Below are 19,387 nucleotides of genomic sequence, written 5' to 3' on the forward strand. Positions count from 1 at the left end.
TAATAACATGGATTTATCAGGAAGGAAAGATAATCTGGAAAACATTAGAAGGTTCTGACATTGTGGTTTAAAACTGTCAGCAAGGACAAGGAGCAACGGCTTTATAAACAACTCTGACTCTGGGTCAGAGTCAAGGTTTAGACACCCCCTCCTCCATGTTCACTTAACTAGTCCGTATATCACATGAAGGAGGAGGCAAACTGGCTCTCAATTGCGGCATTTTGGTCTTCTCTGTCCAGAGCTGCTGTAAAAACCCTAGGAAAAAAATGCGACAGATGTGTTTTCAGGTGATGTAAGTTGTCCACACATCATCTCTTTCAGTTACGTCACAAAAACAAATCACAAATTGTAGGAGAACGTAGCACAAAAACATGATTATACACATTAGTTGCCATTAGTTGTCCTCATCCTGTTTACACCAAAGGGGAAAAAATGTCAAGAATGCAACAAAAATGTGTTGATTGGTGCGTGTTTGCATTAAGGTACTTACATTCAACAGCGCTCTTCTTTTAACTGTGAAGCGCTGCATGTAATCACTGGTCAAACTGAGGCATATACTTAACAGTGCTCATGGTAGTGATTGCAGAGGGTAGAGGTCAGAAATGCTAATGGTGGTCTGTGTAAATGTTGGTTATCTGAATACCAATGACGCAATGAAATACCCACATTAGAAAATATGACAAGAGGTGGACAAATGACAGTATAGTTGTTTATTTTCACTAATGGACAGTGTACAGAGTATGCTGTGCTGCACTAATAAAATCATCACTTGTTTTATAATAAATAAACACAAACACAGACGCAGACGTGGGAGAGAAAGAGAAAGTCACAGCTTTCCAGAGAGAAAAGCCCTTTACTGAGACTACACTGGTCCTCCTCTTAAACCAGCAGTACAGGAGATGTGGGAAGGCGTACCAAGCCAGTTCACTGACTCACCAAGGCTGTGGAGGCAACAAGTGCAGATGAAGGAGCTGTGGGGAGTGCTGGGAGGAGACTCTGTTAATAAAATGGGAGTATCATGGGCATGACTGCATGTGATAGTTACATTAGATGATAATTTGCAGATTAAAAACTCCCTTGTGAGGTTAGTAGGGTCTCCGAGCAGGAGTGGGAGTGAGAGAAAACAAGCGATGAAGCAATTCTTTTTCAGTCTTGGACACAGAGGACAGAGAGAACCACTGTGAAATTCTCTTAAATGGCTCTTTTTCCTCTCCAACAATATTAGGGTCTAAACAGATGTGACCGATGTCAGCTATGAGTCACTTTAAACTACTAAAAACATCAGTGACCGACCATCAGAAGAGGCAGACGTGAAAGAGGAAGCTTGATGGGAGACAAAGACACAAATCTCAGCACCTGAGAATTAATACCTGATATTCAACTTGACTTGCTGGTATAAATGCTTTCGTTCAAAGGGAATAGTAACAGGGACAAAACTGCAAAACACAGATATATTGACTCAAGGATTCTAGCAGTGGATACAATTTGGATGAACCAGTTTTCAGCTTCTCCAACCTGCAGGTGATTTAGGACCCTTTGGATTGGGGCTCAAACTAGGTGCAGCAACTGCTGTTTGGTGTTTAAACTGTTGGATACAAATAAGTGTAGCTATATAGACAACACATATACATAACACATAAACAATCAAAAGTAGAAAATGTATAAAGCAAAATAATATATTTCTATATTTATACATTATGCATTAACAAATGCACTTGCATTGATGGAGGTAGATAGCAAAGATTCAGAGGTAAAAAGGCATATAGATGTTGCTGTGCTTTGGAGGAGAATAAGTACATAACGTGGCTGTAAAATCTGAAAATAAATGCAAGAATTTCTGTGTGCTTAGCAAGAGTGTATACAGTACAGAGTATGAGGTGAAAGGAAAAAGTGGCAGGATGCTGCTGATCTCCTTGAGTTACCCATCCAGTAATCTGGATCAGAGGGGTCTGGCTTGGCTGGCAGGGTTCTCCACGGTTAGCAGGAGGTGTTGAGGGAAATCTTGTCCCTGCGTACGGATTTATGGAGTTTACACGTCGGCTCACACAAAGAGCACAGAGTAGGGAGGACACCGGCAGCCCTCAGCGGACGACTCTCGCACCCAGGAACCATGACAGCCCGGGACTGAAGCTGCTGCCCAGAACGTTCTGGGAAGAAAAGGACCAAGCAGGCATGAAACAGTTAGTGACCAAATGGAAAAAGTTTATTTTTACCTCCGTCGAGAAGATTATGTTTTCAGCCCTTGTCCGTTAGTTGGTTTGGTATGTCTGCAGGATTACACAAAAACAACTGAAGGCTTTCCACAAAACTTGGATGAAGGACGGATCCAGGAATGTTTTTCTCACTTTCTTTAACATTGCATGATAGGGCGTATTTCTTTTTTATGTTTTAAGACTGGGAAAAGGAGACTCCCCATTGGAACTTTCCATTTACACAGCAAATGAATATGCACTGCTTGGCTTTATACCACTGGTTTTTGGGAAGGTGTCACCCTAGACATAAAGTATATTAAGGGCAATTAAGTGCCTTGCTCATGGACTTTTCACTTAGTAGTTGCTGACAGGGGAAAATAAATTGTTCCACCCAGTCTGCAGATGGCTGAGCTGTATTAAAAGTTATACACAGGCCAACTACCTTCAACTCATAAACTGTCAGGAGTGTAATGGGTGAACACATCTTTGGTTTTGATTCTTTGGTTTACCTGGTGCTCTCTAGGCCATCACCTCCACAGCGGTCTGACTTTGACATGGCATCACTCTGACACTCTGCACAGACCAGCCTCTCTCTCACCAGATGAGCACTCCACAGTTTGAGTTTACACGCTGCACTGGTCTGTTTCACCCGCAGGTACACACAGTAACTGCAAGGAGAGAGAAAGAAAGAGAAATAATAACTCAATTTCACTTACATCTGATTCTTAAATCAAGACAAAAATACATGGGTCAAGAAGTCCAATCACACATTTTTGGATCAAAAACCTGCAGATGTAATCCTGTGGGAACGAAACTGCTCATACAGATCTGAAGCCAAGAGCTCGACGATGTTTGTTATAACTTTGGAATATGGCACAACGGCATCAACAACAACAGAAAAGACAAATGGAAGACATCCAGATGAAGACACGGCGAGGCAAGAGAGATTTAGACACTCTACATAAGTCATCTCTCCTCTTCCCTACATCCACCGTGGCCTGTTTGATGAAAGCCAAGTGGTGATCCAACCCAGCAAGCTGTGCTTGATCACAGCTATAACGAGACAAAAGACAAATTCAACGCCTCGATAAGAGATTTGCTCCATTTGAAGGTGATCCAGCAGTGTCATGGTCACCTGCAGTATCCTTGTATCAACACAGCTCACCCTGTGCACTGGAAACAATAATAACGTCTTGTTTTTCTGCACACTGTGTTCTCTGGCAGGCACTTTGAACTTCTGCACTATTTATTTTGTCTCTGATTCAGTCAGCTGTGAAAAAACACCATCCCCAGTGGGACGGTTTGTCAAAGAAAACATGAAGCTGTCGTTTTTTCTTGAAGACCTTTTCCACCAGTAACATCTTAAATATCATTATTCAGGTCTAATTCAGAGTGTTCATGCCTGCATTTTGAAGCCTGCATTTTCGAGGCAAACATGCAAATGGTTGAGAGAGTAGAGAAAAGTGAATCATTAACATAATCACTGATGTTGGATGGATTCTATCAGCAGTTTGCATTAGCATATGTCTTTGGGATTACTTCAACATTATGCAAACACATTATGCACACATGCATTTTGCTCAATTTCCCTACTTTCCCCTGTAAATCCCTGATCTTCCTGGCAGATAGCACAGGTGTTGAACCTCCACAACCTCCTCCTCTTTGTGAAATATTACTCATTCAATTTGTCACATATACAGTACAACTAGAGAACCAAAGACAACTACCAATCACCATCTCATGTCATCTTAACCCCTCGTTTCCAGGGTCATTTTACACCGCCGACATAACAGGGCACCAGATGTCTGCGTTAAATCACCCTGACTCTGTCATCCACGCTGAATTGCTCTCATTTATGAGTAATGTGCCTCCAATTCCCCGATGCTTTGTATTTCAGTCAAAATAAAAGTATCCAATGTCTTTTTTAATCAGTGTAAAATGCTGCGGGGCTGTCAGGAAACCATCCATGATATTATTCCCTGGTCTCTGATATTCTTCGCCTCTGAGAACATCTGCAATCAGCTCAGATCAAAGATGACATCCATGCAGGGAAGGTTTACCTTTTACATGGATTATGGCTGCCTTATCAGTAAAGGTCAGCTCATGATGAAAATATTCAATGACGGCGTTCATGTTACACAGTCAAAGCAATTTCAAGGCCCTGCGTGCTATGGCAACCTTGGCCTCGGTCTGTAGTGTCTAATCTTTTGGAGCACAAAGTTGATCTTAAAGTGACCTTTGTAACTGAGTAAAATCCAGATTCATCAGAGAAGAAATGCAGCTTCGAAGCTTCGAGCTGGAACAAAAGAGGTTTATGCCTGAATGAGCAAGTTGACATCTGAAAGTTTTCTTTTATAAAATGATTGCTGGCATAAAATCAGAGCATATTGTTGCTTTTAATTACATCTATGAATCAAATATGCTTTTGAACATATTTCAGTCAAAATGCATAAATAACATTTTTTAAATGAAACTCATTCGTTGCTATAAAATCCCAATGTCTATACAGGAAATGCAATCATTCTCCAGTCCACACACTTCAGCTGTAATTACCCCCTCTCTGCATCGACTGCACATGAAAGCCGGAGCCACAGACAAAAACAAAGAGGGCTGGCCGGGTCAGTCAGTCGCGAGCAGTCGTGTGTGTCTGTTTGCGGTGTGTTAATAGAGGCTTTACCTGGCCTTCTCCTCCTTCATCAGCATGTGTGGTCGCCTCCAAGGGTCCTTGAAGTTCCTCTTGAAAGAATCAGGCAGGATCTTTGCCACCTCTGCAGGTCGGGTGCAGGGATGAAAAAGGTGGAAATGAAAAAGGCAACAATCATGTCAGATAAGCTCTTGTTTCCACTGAAGAGCATATTTTTTAGTTACATTAATGAAGGTATAAACACACCCAACATGTGGTCTGTATAGCTGCTGATTGCATAACTCAAAATGACTAAATGTATCAGAGTGGTGTGAAGTGAAGTCCTTGGAAATCTTCTACTTGGAAAACTGTTTCTGTGTTTCTGAAATAGTGCAGCTATAGATAAGGCTGCAGAATAGATGTTTTATTTACAGTAAAAGTGTTAACAAGTACCCCAGAGAATACTGAAACACCAAATTAATATGTAACAGAGGTCAGAGCAGGAGAGCGTGCTTGCATAAATGCATGCGTGTAGGGGCATGTATGGAAAAGCTCACCTTTCGCAGTGCTGCATATGGCGTTGTTTCCAAAGCATCCTCGTCGCTGTTTGAGGTCAGGACAGGGCGTGCCTCCATTTCTAGGGGGCACAGATACCTGGCGACTCCTTTCTGTGCTGCCAACTCCACATGGAGATGTGCACGATGACCATGGACCCCACGATCCCACCACACAGTCAATGGCTGCTAGGGAAGCAGACAGAGTGATCAGCTGAGGGTTTTAGGAGAAAAACGTCCAAAGACATTAAAAAAAACCCATGAAATATCTCTTCTAGTTGTTTTTTGTTTTTTTAGGTTGCTTTAGGTTCTTTCAGTATTACATACAGAAAATAACAATTTGGATAGGTCAGATGAGTTTCATTTAAAGGGACAGTTCACCCCAACTACACATTTTTCATCTTACCTGTGGTGCTATTTATCCATCAAGACTGTTTTGGTGTGAGTTTTGGAGATACTGGCTACAGAGATGTCTATTAATGTTTACATCCTGCGTTGTCATGATTAGATGTATGCTAGATTGATAAATAACACTACAGGTAAGAGGAAAAATACATATTTTTGATTTTGGGGTAAACTGTCCCTTTACGGACGATTTAAAAGGCCTTTAGTGATGAAGAAAAAAACATCTTTAAGAAACTCAAGCACTCTCCAGTGGCGCTTTCACAATAAATGCTATAATTCTGACAAACAAATTGATCTTTACCCCAGAGGTAGCTGTAACTTTCCTCTAATCTTTGCTATCATGCCTGACTGCATGGCTGAAAGTGTGAGCTGCAACACACCCAGATATAGGGTGCATGATATTGCCCTGCACATAGGTAGGTGGGCAGCCAACGAGTGACTGGGTCATTACCATCTACGAATGTCAGATCAGCCAAACCCCAGACTCAGGAAGTCTGTGACCCAGGTCAAATGTGGGGGCCATTTAAATAAGAAGCTAATTTTGCATCCTGTTCCCTCTGGTTTCCCTCTACCCCACAATTAAACACACACACACACCACATAAACACAGCAGCAGCAGCAATCAGGCTTCCCGTTCAGTAGGCTGATTTAGCCAATTACATCAGGCTAAAGAGGAAGCTGTACTACTTAGATGGCTTCTCTGATCACAGCCAAGAGTCTCCAGCAGTAATCAAGCCTTGTCCAACTCGGAGATTTAATAGCAGCAGACATTTAACAGCTTTGTTTTTAGGAGGAAGTGCCCACTCCATAAACATAAACAAATAAGGAGCGAGGGACTCAAATGCTCACACACAAATTAATAAATACAAACATAATCACCAAAATACCTTGTTTAAATAACCTGATATTGGTGTGGAGCTTCTTTGTAGACAAGCAGAGGATAGACAAGTTTTAATACAATGAGAGCAGGTGCACCCAGCGTGAAGCTCTTAGATGTTCTCGGCGAAACTATAGGGAGCGAGAGGATAAATATACCATAACTGAATCTAATCCTCCCTCGCCATCTAATCTACCTAACTCTGTCTTTATAATATGCGCTCGCCCCACAGTACAATGCTGCAAGTGAATAAGTATCTGTGTGTGTGAACAGGAGAAAGAGCGAGAGAGAGCTTTCAAGGTGCCGCCTGTTCGGTTCATTCCCATGGTCCTGTTGGGCTTTCGGAGGCGGGGGGCTGTCTCAGTGACACAGCCGATCCACAAAGCCACTGTGGAATCTCTGCATTCCTGCACATTAGTGCTGCCCACCTGACACTCGCCTTTCCCAGATCACCACACACACACACACACACAGACACACACACACACACACACATCGAAAGCAATTTCTGTCAGATTAAACCCACCTACTTGGGCTTGTTCCACCTTCAGTCATCACCCTAAAACACACAGACATACACATTACCCTGTGTAGACTTGTAGAGGGAACCTTCTTGAAAGAATACTAAGGGGCGTGAGCAAATCCAATACCATATCAGCTTGTCTACCCTTGCCTCCTCCACCTCTTCTTATCCTTACTCCTCGCCTTTCCTTCCCTCTTCTACATCCTCTCACATTCGCAGGGGCAGATTTTCTGTTTATCTCTGTCATAGAGGGAAAACGCAAGGCAGCTGAGGGTGTGTAATGAAACCTGGAGAGTCAGCGAGTTCCCGCACCAAAGGGGGGAAACAGGGCTATTACCCCCCCTCTGATCGACACACACACCAACAGGACAGGACTGAGGCCCCTGTCTGGAAGTCTCAGCCTGTTGGCCCCGAGCCACCAGAGGTCAGAAGGTAATTACCAAACTGTGGTGGTCCCCCTGCTCTGCTTCTGGTACCACCAGTGCGACAGTCCCACCACCCACATGATAACCCTGCTGACAGTCTGACACAGCCTGACCCACAGAGCTTACAGCCACCGTTGTCCCCTGTCCTCCATTGTTGACGAGAAAGTCCCCCAGTTGGAGAGCATGACACCACCTCTGACCTTTGACCCCCAATACAGGAAACAAATGGCCCTCGTTGTCAGCATGTTTTGTCTTTTAAATCAGCTGATATTTTGTTATTTTGTGTTTTCAAGTGCTTTAAAAATGTAAGCTCTCTTCAAACAAGACTTTTATAATATACAGAGACTGAGTTTTGTCTGCCACTGACTTTAGATCTGTGTTTTCTAATCTTTTGGAGCACAAGGTAGTTGAAAACATTCAAATTAACCAAAATCATCAACAGAATGTGAATAAATGGCAGTTTTGACATCAGAATGTTTAGGAATTGTTGTGTTGCAGAGGTATCTACTGAAGTTAGCATGCTAATACTTCCCTGGTCCTCAAGCTCCAAGTCCGAACTGCTAGCTGCACGGCTAACTGTGCTAACTAACTAACACAGCTACTGTCAGCAGCAGATAGTGGTTACTCTGTGATACACTCCTCCTATTCGTTTTCAGTGTGAGTTTGAAAAGTGGACATCAGATTAGGGGGCCCTAAAAAGCATTTTCTCAATTACTATGAATGAAGGGGTCTCACAAGCAAAATTAAAAATTAAGTTAATTATGTTATTTCACATGAGGGATTTCTTTCGTGCTTTTCTCACCAGTTTGGAGTTGGCCTTACCAAGTTGGAAAAAGGTGAAGTCACATATTTCAGAATTAAACAACCATAGGATCAAAATCTGGGAACAGCTGGTAGTTCCTTTGGTTCGTGTCAGTTAAATCTGATCAAACCACACCAGACAAATAGTTGTCAAGGGCATTAAATTAAAGATATCTGCAGAGAGGGTGAATCACGCTGTGTTTGAAATAATAAGGACTGCAGCTATAAATGAGAGTAATGGGAGTTTATTTGGCAGCGTTGAAGCTCAGTTTCCTGTCACACAAATTCCACTAACTGACCCGAACCACTGAATGTGTATCCAACAACAGCACTTTTATCTCCCGACTTGTCTGCCAATCTCCACTCACACTTGTTACAGTCAGATAAAAGCGTACTATCTGGCTTTTCACATTAGCATTAGTTAGCTTTCTCCTGCACTCTCACAGGTTTCTGCTTCCATTTAAGGGTTTCATAACAAAAGAGTTATCAGACCTGCCCGCCCAATCTGCTTTATCTTTTTCTCCCTTTATCACTTTCTCTTGTTCTTTCTCCCCCATCTGTCTCCTTTTTCTGGTCTTCCTTTTCACTCTTCCACCCCCTCCATCCACCCCCCATCTCCTCTCTGATTGGACCCAGATGTCCAGCTGCTCTGGAGGACCACTGCACCCCAAAACCTTCCCACTCAACTTCCCTCCCTTGTAGAGAGCTGGGCTTTGGTCCCACAAGACAAGCCTTAAAATGTTTGGCAACACAAGGGAGGACCATAAGCCTGTGAATAGGGGTGAAGGACACGGGACTGAGTCCTAATAACAGCTTAGAGCATAAATGTTTCCTGTAGACACCTTGAGAAGAGGAGCCAGTCAAAACGACTAATTAAAAGGATTCATTGCAAACACAGCTGAGGCAGATTTTCTGTTAAAATGGCAGCACCTAAGAAGTGTTTGCACTGAGTGACATCCCTGTACAACAGCTGTACAGAACATTATAAACAATCATTCTGGGTTGTAATGTTTTTTCTAATATGAACAACCTGTTGATTGCAAAAATGTATTGGAAAATTTTGGACAGAGTGATGTTGTCCACTGTTTTGGTCAGAGAATACCTCATCAACAAGATAAACCAGACAAATGCATTAAGGGAAATTAAAAAGATGACTGTTAACAATGTTTTATGTTTAAGGTCATGTGAGAGGCTCTGTGAGGCTGTACATAAACACAGCAGTGCTTCAAGCTAAATGCCAACACTAGCATGCTAACATGCTCACTATAACAATGCAGGCATACTGATGCTAATCAACCATATTTACCATGCTCATCCTTTTAGTTTAGTGTGTTAGCATATCTTTACAATGTATTTGTATCTAAGTGAAGCAATTGTTCTTAAAGTGTCGCTCCATTTAAGGATTGCTAAATTAGAATGAACACTTTCTTTAATCACTGGGTGGTTTCTTGCCACGCAGATAGTTTTATGTTTAAATTGTCCAGGTAACCACCTCTGATATTTCTGCCACAGCATGAATGGCAGAAGAATGACATTCAAATGCTCGTGACTTTGGAAATTCCAGTTTTCCATCTGACTACTCTCTACAGAATAAATGGTTCCTACAAAACTGTTGACATCCTTCAAGTTCAATGTGGAATGTAACATTTGAGTTTTTTGCTCATGACGATGCCAGATGAAGGACATCAAATTTGCAAACAGGAGCATTTATCGCGCCACGAGCAGTCGGCTATGTGAGTACCAGGAGAAACTGGACGGGAAGCTGTTTGTGCCAAAAACTACAGCAGCTGGCCTGTTTCAGCCAAGCTGAATCATATCACGTCCACCACTCATAAATGTTGAAGAAGGAACGTGTGGGAAGCGAGGGAGAAGAGGAGGGAGTGAACGAAGGTGGAAAGAAACAAACATCGTGGCATGACAGTGTACCGCGCCCTTAAGGAAAGACAGAGAAGCAGAAGCGCCTACAGGAGTGACAGATGAATGATGAGCCAGCCTCTGGGGTATCTGAGGTTACAGTATGTCTTCCTGCTGAGGTGAGAACTACCAGATGCCACAGTGGGAGAGGAAAGGAGCTGCCCCCTCCATCCTCCTGTGGGCCAGTTTCATGTCTAGAGTCTCTGAGGAGGAATGAGCAATTAGAGAATTATGGGCTGAAGTGGAAATTATTTGATGTACCATTTCCGAAGAAGACAACTCCCCGCTTGGATTTCTAACACTGAACATACTATACAGTATGATTCATTTGAAATGTTCATTGGTGTATTCAGTTTTCTTCTTTCTTCCTCTTCTGCTTTAAACAGTAACATCCTGTATTTGTGAGGCATTAGTGACGGCATAGCAATGTGAAAAATGTAAACGCATAACAGTTTACAGTACAGTTAACAAAAATGTCAGTAGTTACATGAGAAAGAGTAGGGAATGAATCAGGAATTAGCTGATAATTAATGAAGCGTAAATGAGTCATTCCTGAATGACTGTGTTTCGAGAACAATGATGAGTTGCCACAGAATATACTGGGAGATACTATATTAATAAATCATTGGGTAATAATTAGTTCAGAAATATCTGTGAATGGACATACTGACCACATTTTTCATGAATCGTTACTGATTTACTCTAAAGCACACTCTCTTATTACTTCATGATAATGTCTAGCAGCTGCTGAGTTTTTACTGGAAATTCACGATGAGTTCATTAAAGCAACATTATGCAAGAATTTTGCAAGTCGGCGCCCCTGCAGTCTCAGAGTGTAGTTCACTTTAACACCACTGTCGTACTGAGGGTGAGGGTGAGGGTTAGCAGCGGCTTCGACGAGGAAAATATTTTCTGGTTTTCCTGCAGCTGCTCTGCCACAACTCTCGATGATACTGAGTTTCCCGATGGACATGAATGTTTACTTGTTGCTAAGTGGCAGCTAACCGCTCCAACAGTAGTTGCTATTAGCTAGTTAGCTCAATTAGCCGTGCAGCTAGTGGTCCCATTAGCTGACTATGGCCAGACTGGGAGCTTGGAGCACCTGAGGAGTGTTGGTGTTTGCACCGCTAACACAGTGCCTTCCCCATGATGCATTTCTCCCTGTTTCAAAATAAGGTCTCTTTCTAAGAGGCTGACACCAGCATGACTGAATTGGAAATTAAAAATTAAAATTTCAGTTTTTACTTTTGTAAAATTATTTGCAACAAAAAATACCAAAAGTACTTGAGCTTAGTTTTTGCTATGAGATATTAATGTGGAAATACTAGCTGAGAATCAAGACCTGCAGCTAGAAGCCAGACTCATCGCCAAGCTATGCAGGGTGGTTTAGATGACAAATGATGTCAGCTTGCTGTATATCAACTCCAAAACCTCAAGAACTATTAAACAAACTTGTGGATATAAAACTAAGCATGAATGTACACCTCAATAACTCATGTCTACCCTCAAATTCTTCCATTTTGATGGATTTTTCGGTTTAAATGTTGTCGTTACCAGAAAAGCCAACACGTTTTTTCCAATTTGAATACCAGACAAAAACTGAAAAAAAACATCCAAGTATTTGGCACGTTCTGCCAGTCAGGTGCACAAAGATTTCATACTTGGCAGGCCACAAAGAGCTGGGCACATCCCTTAATTTGTTTGACTGTATGTGTTGTAGGGAGGATTTATTTTCATTCCAACACTATCTTCACTTGTTTAAAGTTAATTCCCACAGCTCTTAACCGAATAATATAAATCAAACGAGCACAGGAACATCCTCCACACTGTTTACAACCAACACAAATTCCTGCCAGATGCTTCATTTGAACATCTCTGGAGAGAATCGCATCACACTCGAAATACTTTTAACTGTGGTTTTAACAGTCTTTCTGTCTCTCCTCTGATGTCACCCACTCCAAGCACCCTGCTTGGCCACAGCTGACATGACTAAATTACAGACTGTGACAGACAGTACACAGACGGACTCTTCGATGTGTTACAGAGCTGCAGGATCAGGATCAGATAAAGTCTGAGTGTAATGTGGGTGAGAAAACATCGGGGTACTTTGATGGAGCCGTGTGTTGTGTTTATACTGTACAGATGCTCAGGTTGCAGAGGGAGGATGTCACGGTGCTTTTCTCAGCATCACTCCACGCTCACTGATCCATACAGCATTTATAGGTCATTGCAACCATGATAATAAATCATTCTGGTTTGTATGATTATTGGGCCTGTCACATTAATATTCAGCAGACAGTGAAACATTATCCAACCTGTAACACCTGCATCTCACCATTGTGTGATTCTGGTCTCACTGTGCCAAAATCCCCGTCCGACACGTGAGTGAAGCGATGCACATGGCAGCCGTTAGCTGACCTCTGAGGGACCAGCTGCTGTTGAACGGTACTGTGATGACTCAACACTGACCTGAGGTGCTACACTGAGCTTATTCTGTGAAGTTTCAGCTTGGCAGGCGCATGGGATGGATCAAGTGATGCCTGGACTGCACTCAGCTGGCTGCTGGGTGATAAATGCTGTCTCTACATGCCTCTTTGACTGATTGGTGGATAAAAAGCACAAATTGAGATTTGTGCTGCAATATTTCATCCAATGTGTTGTAAATATAGTCTAATGTCCGAGTTTATTCATTGTACTCATATCTCCAGAACCAAACATGATAACGCTGAAAAGGCTATGTCTACCTCTATGATTCTATGGTCAAGAATTACAATGATACCACAGACAACATCAAAAACTGTTCAGGCGAATAATTGATGATGTGAGATGGAAATTACAGTATCTGAGAACCTAGACTAGACTTAATAATACCATGTCTGCTGGATGCATGTTGTGATGAGTTTTAAAAGCTTGATCCTTTGGGCTCGGGGGCCCCAAACTGTACAAGTGTGCCAAGTTTCATGCTTTTATGAAAAAGTTCACATTTCAGCTCAAATTTGGCTTGTATCACCTGGACTATAATGGTGTTTTTGAATGTTTTAGCCCTATGTTTTAGGGCCATTACAGACAAACACTTCCTCCATTTAGCATAATGCAGTTTAAATTGTAGATTAATTGGAAAAGTCTTCACTTTGTGACCGCATGATAATAAAACCACTCAGACCAAATTACAGGCAGTCATGATGACTTGATGTCAAGAAGGTTAAAGACTAAGGGAACATGCTTTTTTGGTACAGACCCCAGCAAAAATTTTTTTTTTAAATTTGTAAAATGAAATGCAAAAAAGGTCATTCTCACTAAAATCGTGAGTCATTTTGCAATATGTGTAAAAATAATAATAATAATAATAATAATAAAAAACTCATTCCTTTCTTGTTGTTGTTTTGTTTTTTGCATATCGTTCGGCCCTGATTCAAACATTAATTCATTAAAGCATATGCTTTGAAAAAAAACTGTTTAAAAGTGACGAAGAAAACTGACTTTTGAAAATAACTGCAGGACTACAGCATGCTGCAGTGATTAACAGGTGGTTCAGCCATCTTTGCACTAAACAGTGAGGTCAAATAAAAAGTACTCCATCGCAGCACTTTTGTACACACTTTTCAGTGATGGACTCAAGAATGGTCGAGGCAGCCCGTTCACATCACAGCACAGATGCAACACTCAAACAAAGGTTCACTATGTATACACTAAATGTGCCTAAATAGAGGGATGGCTGCAGCATTTGAAGGGCTCTTTGACTCAGACTGACCCTGCAGGTGCTTGTTAGTGTGCACTTAAGGCGAGGGTCCCGCTCTGAGTGTATCTATACAGATAGTCACTCCTCTGGTGAACTTGAGATGTTTCAACATACTGTAAGAGCTACCTCTGTCACATCTCGCACAGACAAGGCTCCAACTGTCAGAAATCCTGACCATCTTTGGCTGTCTGTTCCCATGGTGTCCATCCCCTCATTTGTCCATATATAGCAGCAGCAGCAGGCAGGATGATGAGGCACACTCACATTTTAGGGATTCAGTGGAAAAATAACCTCAATCTACTGATTTCAGCAGTGCAGTTCATTCTTTCTGAACTGAAGAGAAAGCTAACATGCTGGTTTGTGACTGTTATGATCACTCAGTCTACTTTCCAACCACTTCATGGCCAGGTCAAAGGTCAGCCCTACAAACTTCAAAAACACATACACCATGAAGACAGGAGGTACCCCTACTAATGGGCACCTCTGTCTGGTCACTTTAAACAAACAGCCTTAATGGGCGCACTAGAGACAGCTATGTGTAGTATGTCTCACTGTCTCCGTGTCACCTCACTGTCAGCCATCTCTGGCTCTAACTGGACCACAATGAGCAACAGGCATCACTGAACAGAACACTGAATCAGCATACAGTATAGCTTTGAGTCTTTTGTTTGTGTAATTTTGAACTTTCAAGAAAAGAGTCAACAATTTCTGAAGTCAATTGATGCCAAATTGGGGACAGAACCAGCAACTCACCAGATATTTGGCACACACGCTGGTAGTCCTCGCAGCAGTCTCCGGTCTTCTGACAGTAGGTGTCACAGTAGCACACTGTTTTTCTCTTGGTGTACTCAAAACATTCGTTGTTCCGGCCGGTGCAGCAGTTCGGGCTCTCTCTCTCCCGGCAGCCCGCCTCGGCCTGTGGAAAAATCTCCCCGCAGAAAAACGCAAGATATCCACAAACGACGAGCCCGAGGCGCGCTGAGCTCCATCCACGCGCTCCCATGACTGAAACTTTTCTGTGTCCACTTGCTCCACACACTGCTGCTGCTGCTGCTGCTGAACGCGTCACTTCGGATGGTTCTTCTTAAAAGTGGATTCTTCTGTAAAGAGGGAGGTGGTATTTTCTAAACAAAATCCAAATCCGAGGTAACTTCGGCATTGACACCTACACGAATAACCGATGCGTAAAAGTGGAGCCAGTGTGCGCACCAGCTCTGCTCTACCCGTCTGTCGGACACCGCCCCTTTACAGCTACTGTTGGTTACCAGGAGAGACGTACAGTACCAGCCTCTCCCCCCTCTCTCTCCTCTCTCTCTCGCTCGCTTGGTTGCGCAATTTGTAACAAAACAAGTGAGTGCTATTACAAAATGTTGTTGTTCCCTCAAGGGGTGTTGGACCACCTCTCATGCTGAGATGCAAATCAAGACGACATTGTATTTTTGGAAAGAGAAGTCAGCCCAGATGGAGGCATTTATAGTGATTTCCCAAACTGGAACCAAAAACCTTTCGAAGACCCCAAAACATGACCCGCACATGAGTGAGAGTATCTTTGAAAAGTGTCTAAAACCGTCCAGATGATCAGTTTGGGTTCCAATCAGAAAATCAAATTCAGCACCACGGACAGCGGCGCAAAATCAAGTGAATAAAAGTTTACATGAAACATAAGATTCAGCCAAAAGCCAGAGCAGAAAGCAGCCAAATGATCTCCAGTCATCCCAGAGAGCTAAGAGCATCCACCCATTTGAGACACAGACTGGAGAACAATGACATTACTTCCCCTTCACTGGCTCTGAGTGAATGGAGGCTCTCAGGGAGAAACTGAGCAACGGGAGGATGGCTACTGTAAAAGACGAGAAAGACAAGGCAGTTGTCAGTTGTAAAAGATTCAGTCCCCAGCTTCTCTGAAAGCATAAATCTGTGGAAAACGCTAGACTAAAAGAAAAAACTGTAGATGTACTGCTTCACATTGTATTGTAAGCAAATATTAGTACCACATTTCCATGTTGTGTTTGATGCATTCATGTGTAAGAAGTACTCAGTGTATAAGGATCAGCTCTCTTTTTATCAGGTCACTGCAGGAAGTTTAACCTTAGTCTGCAACGTAACATATAGCAGCCATGAGATAATGGGATATAATATAGAGCAGTGGTTCCCAACCTGAGGGTCAAGACCACCAATGAGGTCCCAATCTAAATGTGAGGGCTCATAAGACAAGACTTTCTCCACTCTAATTTTACTTGTGAAGTATTGGGCGTTTTATTCTCTTCCTGGCTCTAAACATTCTTCAGATGTCTTATCTTAAGAGGTCACAAAACAGGTTTAAGTATTTCCATCTATAAAATGCAAAAGTACAAACAATGAACTTCATTAAATGTATTTGTAGCCTTCATGGTGGACAAAATATAGGGAAGCGGAGCTATAAAGCCAAGGCTGGACTCTTCTCAGAAAAACTCAACTTTTCATCTCTTGAGTTCAAAGATGATCTCAAGACCTGAGCTGTGTGAATGTCTGTGAAGATGATGATGAGAGATTTTTGTGCAATTTTGGACCAATTCTGTCTCCAGCAGCAGAGAGGAGGAGGAAGGAGGGAGTGATGATGTTAGGATGAAGGGAAGTTGCGTCTTTGATCCTTCTCATAAAGCCCTATTGTACAGATATGAAGAGAGAGGAGGCTTCTCTCATCACTGATGTGTGTGTGCGTTAGTGTGTGTGTGCCACAGTAGTAGGCAGGGTGTGTTTGAGGCTCTGGCAACAGCTCCACCTGCTGTTTAAGGTGAAGTATTTGGCCAAGCTGTTTGTGTCTCAGTAATGTCCGAGTTGGTAATTCATGCAGCCATTCTGATTGTCTGGATCACTGATTCACCATTGTCTTGCACCTTAACACACCTTTATGATTCTTGTATACATTAACTTAAAAGCAGTGGTAACATTTTAAGTCAAGCTGATTTGAATTATCTCACACAAACTCACAAATCACTTTACAATCTATACAGTACACTGACCTTAGACCCTGATTTGAGTGAGGAAAAACTCTATAAAACTAAATTTTAAAACATGGAAGAAACCACAGGAGAAGGGATCCCTCTCCCAGGATCTTCTAGCAGTTCAGCCATATATCACGTTGTGGAGTCGAAAACAATCTGGCAGCAAGTGGAGAGCAGGCCAGAGTATTTAAGCTGGCGCTGATGATTAGATGAGCTGCAGGCTGCACGCCCAGCCTCTGCAACGCATCTCTGAAAACACACAGGAAAAACAAAAACACCAAGCACAGGAAAAAACAGACACAGCCACACACACACATACTGTAGTATTTCAGTACACTTCCTCATTCAGGCCACCACATGCTGTCCTCACTCCCATCTCCTACACAGAGCTGTGCATTCCTTCTCACGACAAACACTGGGGCACCAAAGTGTGTGTCTGTGTCTGTGTGTGTGTGTGAGAGAGAGAGAGGAGAGATGGATAGTTGGATCACTCTACATGAGCATCAGCCAAAACTGGAACAATGAGCTCCCTGTCCGATTCCTCCCCTACCTGCCCCCCATGGTTTGTCTCAACGTGATCTGTTGTAACCAAAAGGGCAGAACAACAGTGGAACGAGAGAGGGAGGAGAAAACAAAACAAGCAGTCTGCATGCTTTCAAGTTTTCAGATGCTTGATTTAATGAGCTTTGAACCCCCCCGACAACGAAGTACTTTACATTAAGCACAGACAAAAGGAGGGCACGGTGTTTATTGCATGAGCTTCATCATAAAGAACCACACAGCCTACACTCACAGCATGGAGATACATTGATTTGATATAATAATAATATTTTCTCTTGGCTATTTGGCAGAGAGGAACACAGGACAGGAGAAAAATTTTTTAAAAAGCTGAACACTGTTTCAGAAACATCTGTATTTTAACACAATTTATATAAATTATGACTTTTTTCACATCACCAGTGATGACACAAAGAGGACAACCAGTTCTTGTCATCATTTGTTATAAATATAAAAACATGACTGGACCACAGAAATCTCAATTTGCCGGTTGGATGATTAACTGGTCAATAATAGATACAGATATTTCTCAAGTACCAACAAACACAACAGTAAAAGGCACATGAGTGAGAGGTAAAAACAAACCCTGAATGAAACAGAACCGCACAGGAAATGGAATTTAAAGGGGCAATATGTAACTTTTTTCATCTTATATTCTTGAGCTGAAGGACCTCTGGATGGGCAAATGGCTCTTTTTGATCCAACCCCACCAAAAGTGTTTTTTTCTCCAATGTTTGACTTTCAACTACATCTAGAAACTCATGTTAGGGAGTGATGATCCCTTTACAGTGAATCTACTTGCGTCCCCCGAGCACAGGCTAATGTGTCCATCACTCCAAGAGTGATTTCCTGAATAGAATAAACAGAAATGTGTTCAGCAAAAAAACATTTTCCTTCTTTTCTTTCCAGTTAATTATCTCAGATTTATCTTGTGACCCACTGGAGGAGTCTTGACCCACAGGTTGAGAGTCATTCGTGAGGGGAACGGAGATCGGAAACTGCATTTCATGAAAAACAGAAGACAAATGACAAATGGTCTGGATGGAGGTCTGAGGTTACTTTGTCTGTGACCCCCAGTGTCATTGGGTCATTTAGACTCACAGTGAAATACAGCAATAAAATATTTCCCCAACATATTCAAAACACCTTTACACGCACACACACCAGATCACAGAAAAAAAAAACTTGACACAAGTTGCACAAGTTAACAGCAAACAGTCTCCCAACCATCAATATATTCAACATTCAACTTTCCATAAATACATTTATAAAGTCACAATATAAGTCATAATATTTGCTCCTCTCTTGTTGGGATCATTAGGCTACTTTTTGCATGTTCATACTCTGAACACACTTCATAGTTTAACAGGTTTGGCATCTGGCACAGGAATAAAATATATCTTACTTTACAGAAGAAATATAATGCTGGTAATGAACTAAATTAGAATCTACACTGTATAAAAATAATTGGCATAATATAAATGTAAAATCACTCTATTAAAGGCTTAGTTATGGAAGTCACTGCAGTTTATGTGGCTGTAAACTGCAACCAGCTGCAGTCTGGCTCCTCTGGATTTTAGCCACAAGAAGAGACAGAGAGCAACTCTAACTGAGGCAAAATCCAGCATGACACCTGCATACTCACAGTAAACACCAGTAAAACAGCTGTGAATGACTAGAAATGACGTTCTTCACTGAAGGAGGGTCTTTTTACAAAGTAGGTTTATAGAGAAAGTGAACCAGATAACATGAAAAAAGGCTGTTGTTGAGCCTTATATTCAGGTTTTGTTTC

At 42.1% G+C, this 19,387-nt stretch overlaps 1 protein-coding gene across 2 annotated transcripts; it reads right to left on the reverse strand.

Moving 5' to 3' along the window:
* Positions 1 to 695: 695 nt before the first annotated feature.
* LOC140996136 (somatomedin-B and thrombospondin type-1 domain-containing protein) lies at positions 696 to 15,253 on the reverse strand. 2 transcript variants are annotated; one of them, XM_073466413.1, is made up of 5 exons: positions 14,807 to 15,253; positions 5,373 to 5,555; positions 4,870 to 4,960; positions 2,702 to 2,860; positions 696 to 2,147 (listed from the first exon to the last, which is right to left on the reverse strand). In XM_073466413.1, the coding sequence occupies exons 1-5, from the start codon at positions 15,054 to 15,056 to the stop codon at positions 2,042 to 2,044; spliced, it is 789 nt and encodes a 262-aa protein (XP_073322514.1). In that variant the 5' UTR covers positions 15,057 to 15,253; the 3' UTR covers positions 696 to 2,041. The 2 variants fall into 2 exon arrangements, with proteins under 2 accessions (XP_073322514.1, XP_073322513.1); XM_073466412.1 differs by having other exon boundaries at positions 5,373 to 5,558.
* Positions 15,254 to 19,387: the final 4,134 nt, after the last annotated feature.

Source organism: Pagrus major, chromosome 5, assembly GCF_040436345.1.
Source record: "Pagrus major chromosome 5, Pma_NU_1.0".
NCBI lineage: Eukaryota > Metazoa > Chordata > Actinopteri > Spariformes > Sparidae > Pagrus > Pagrus major.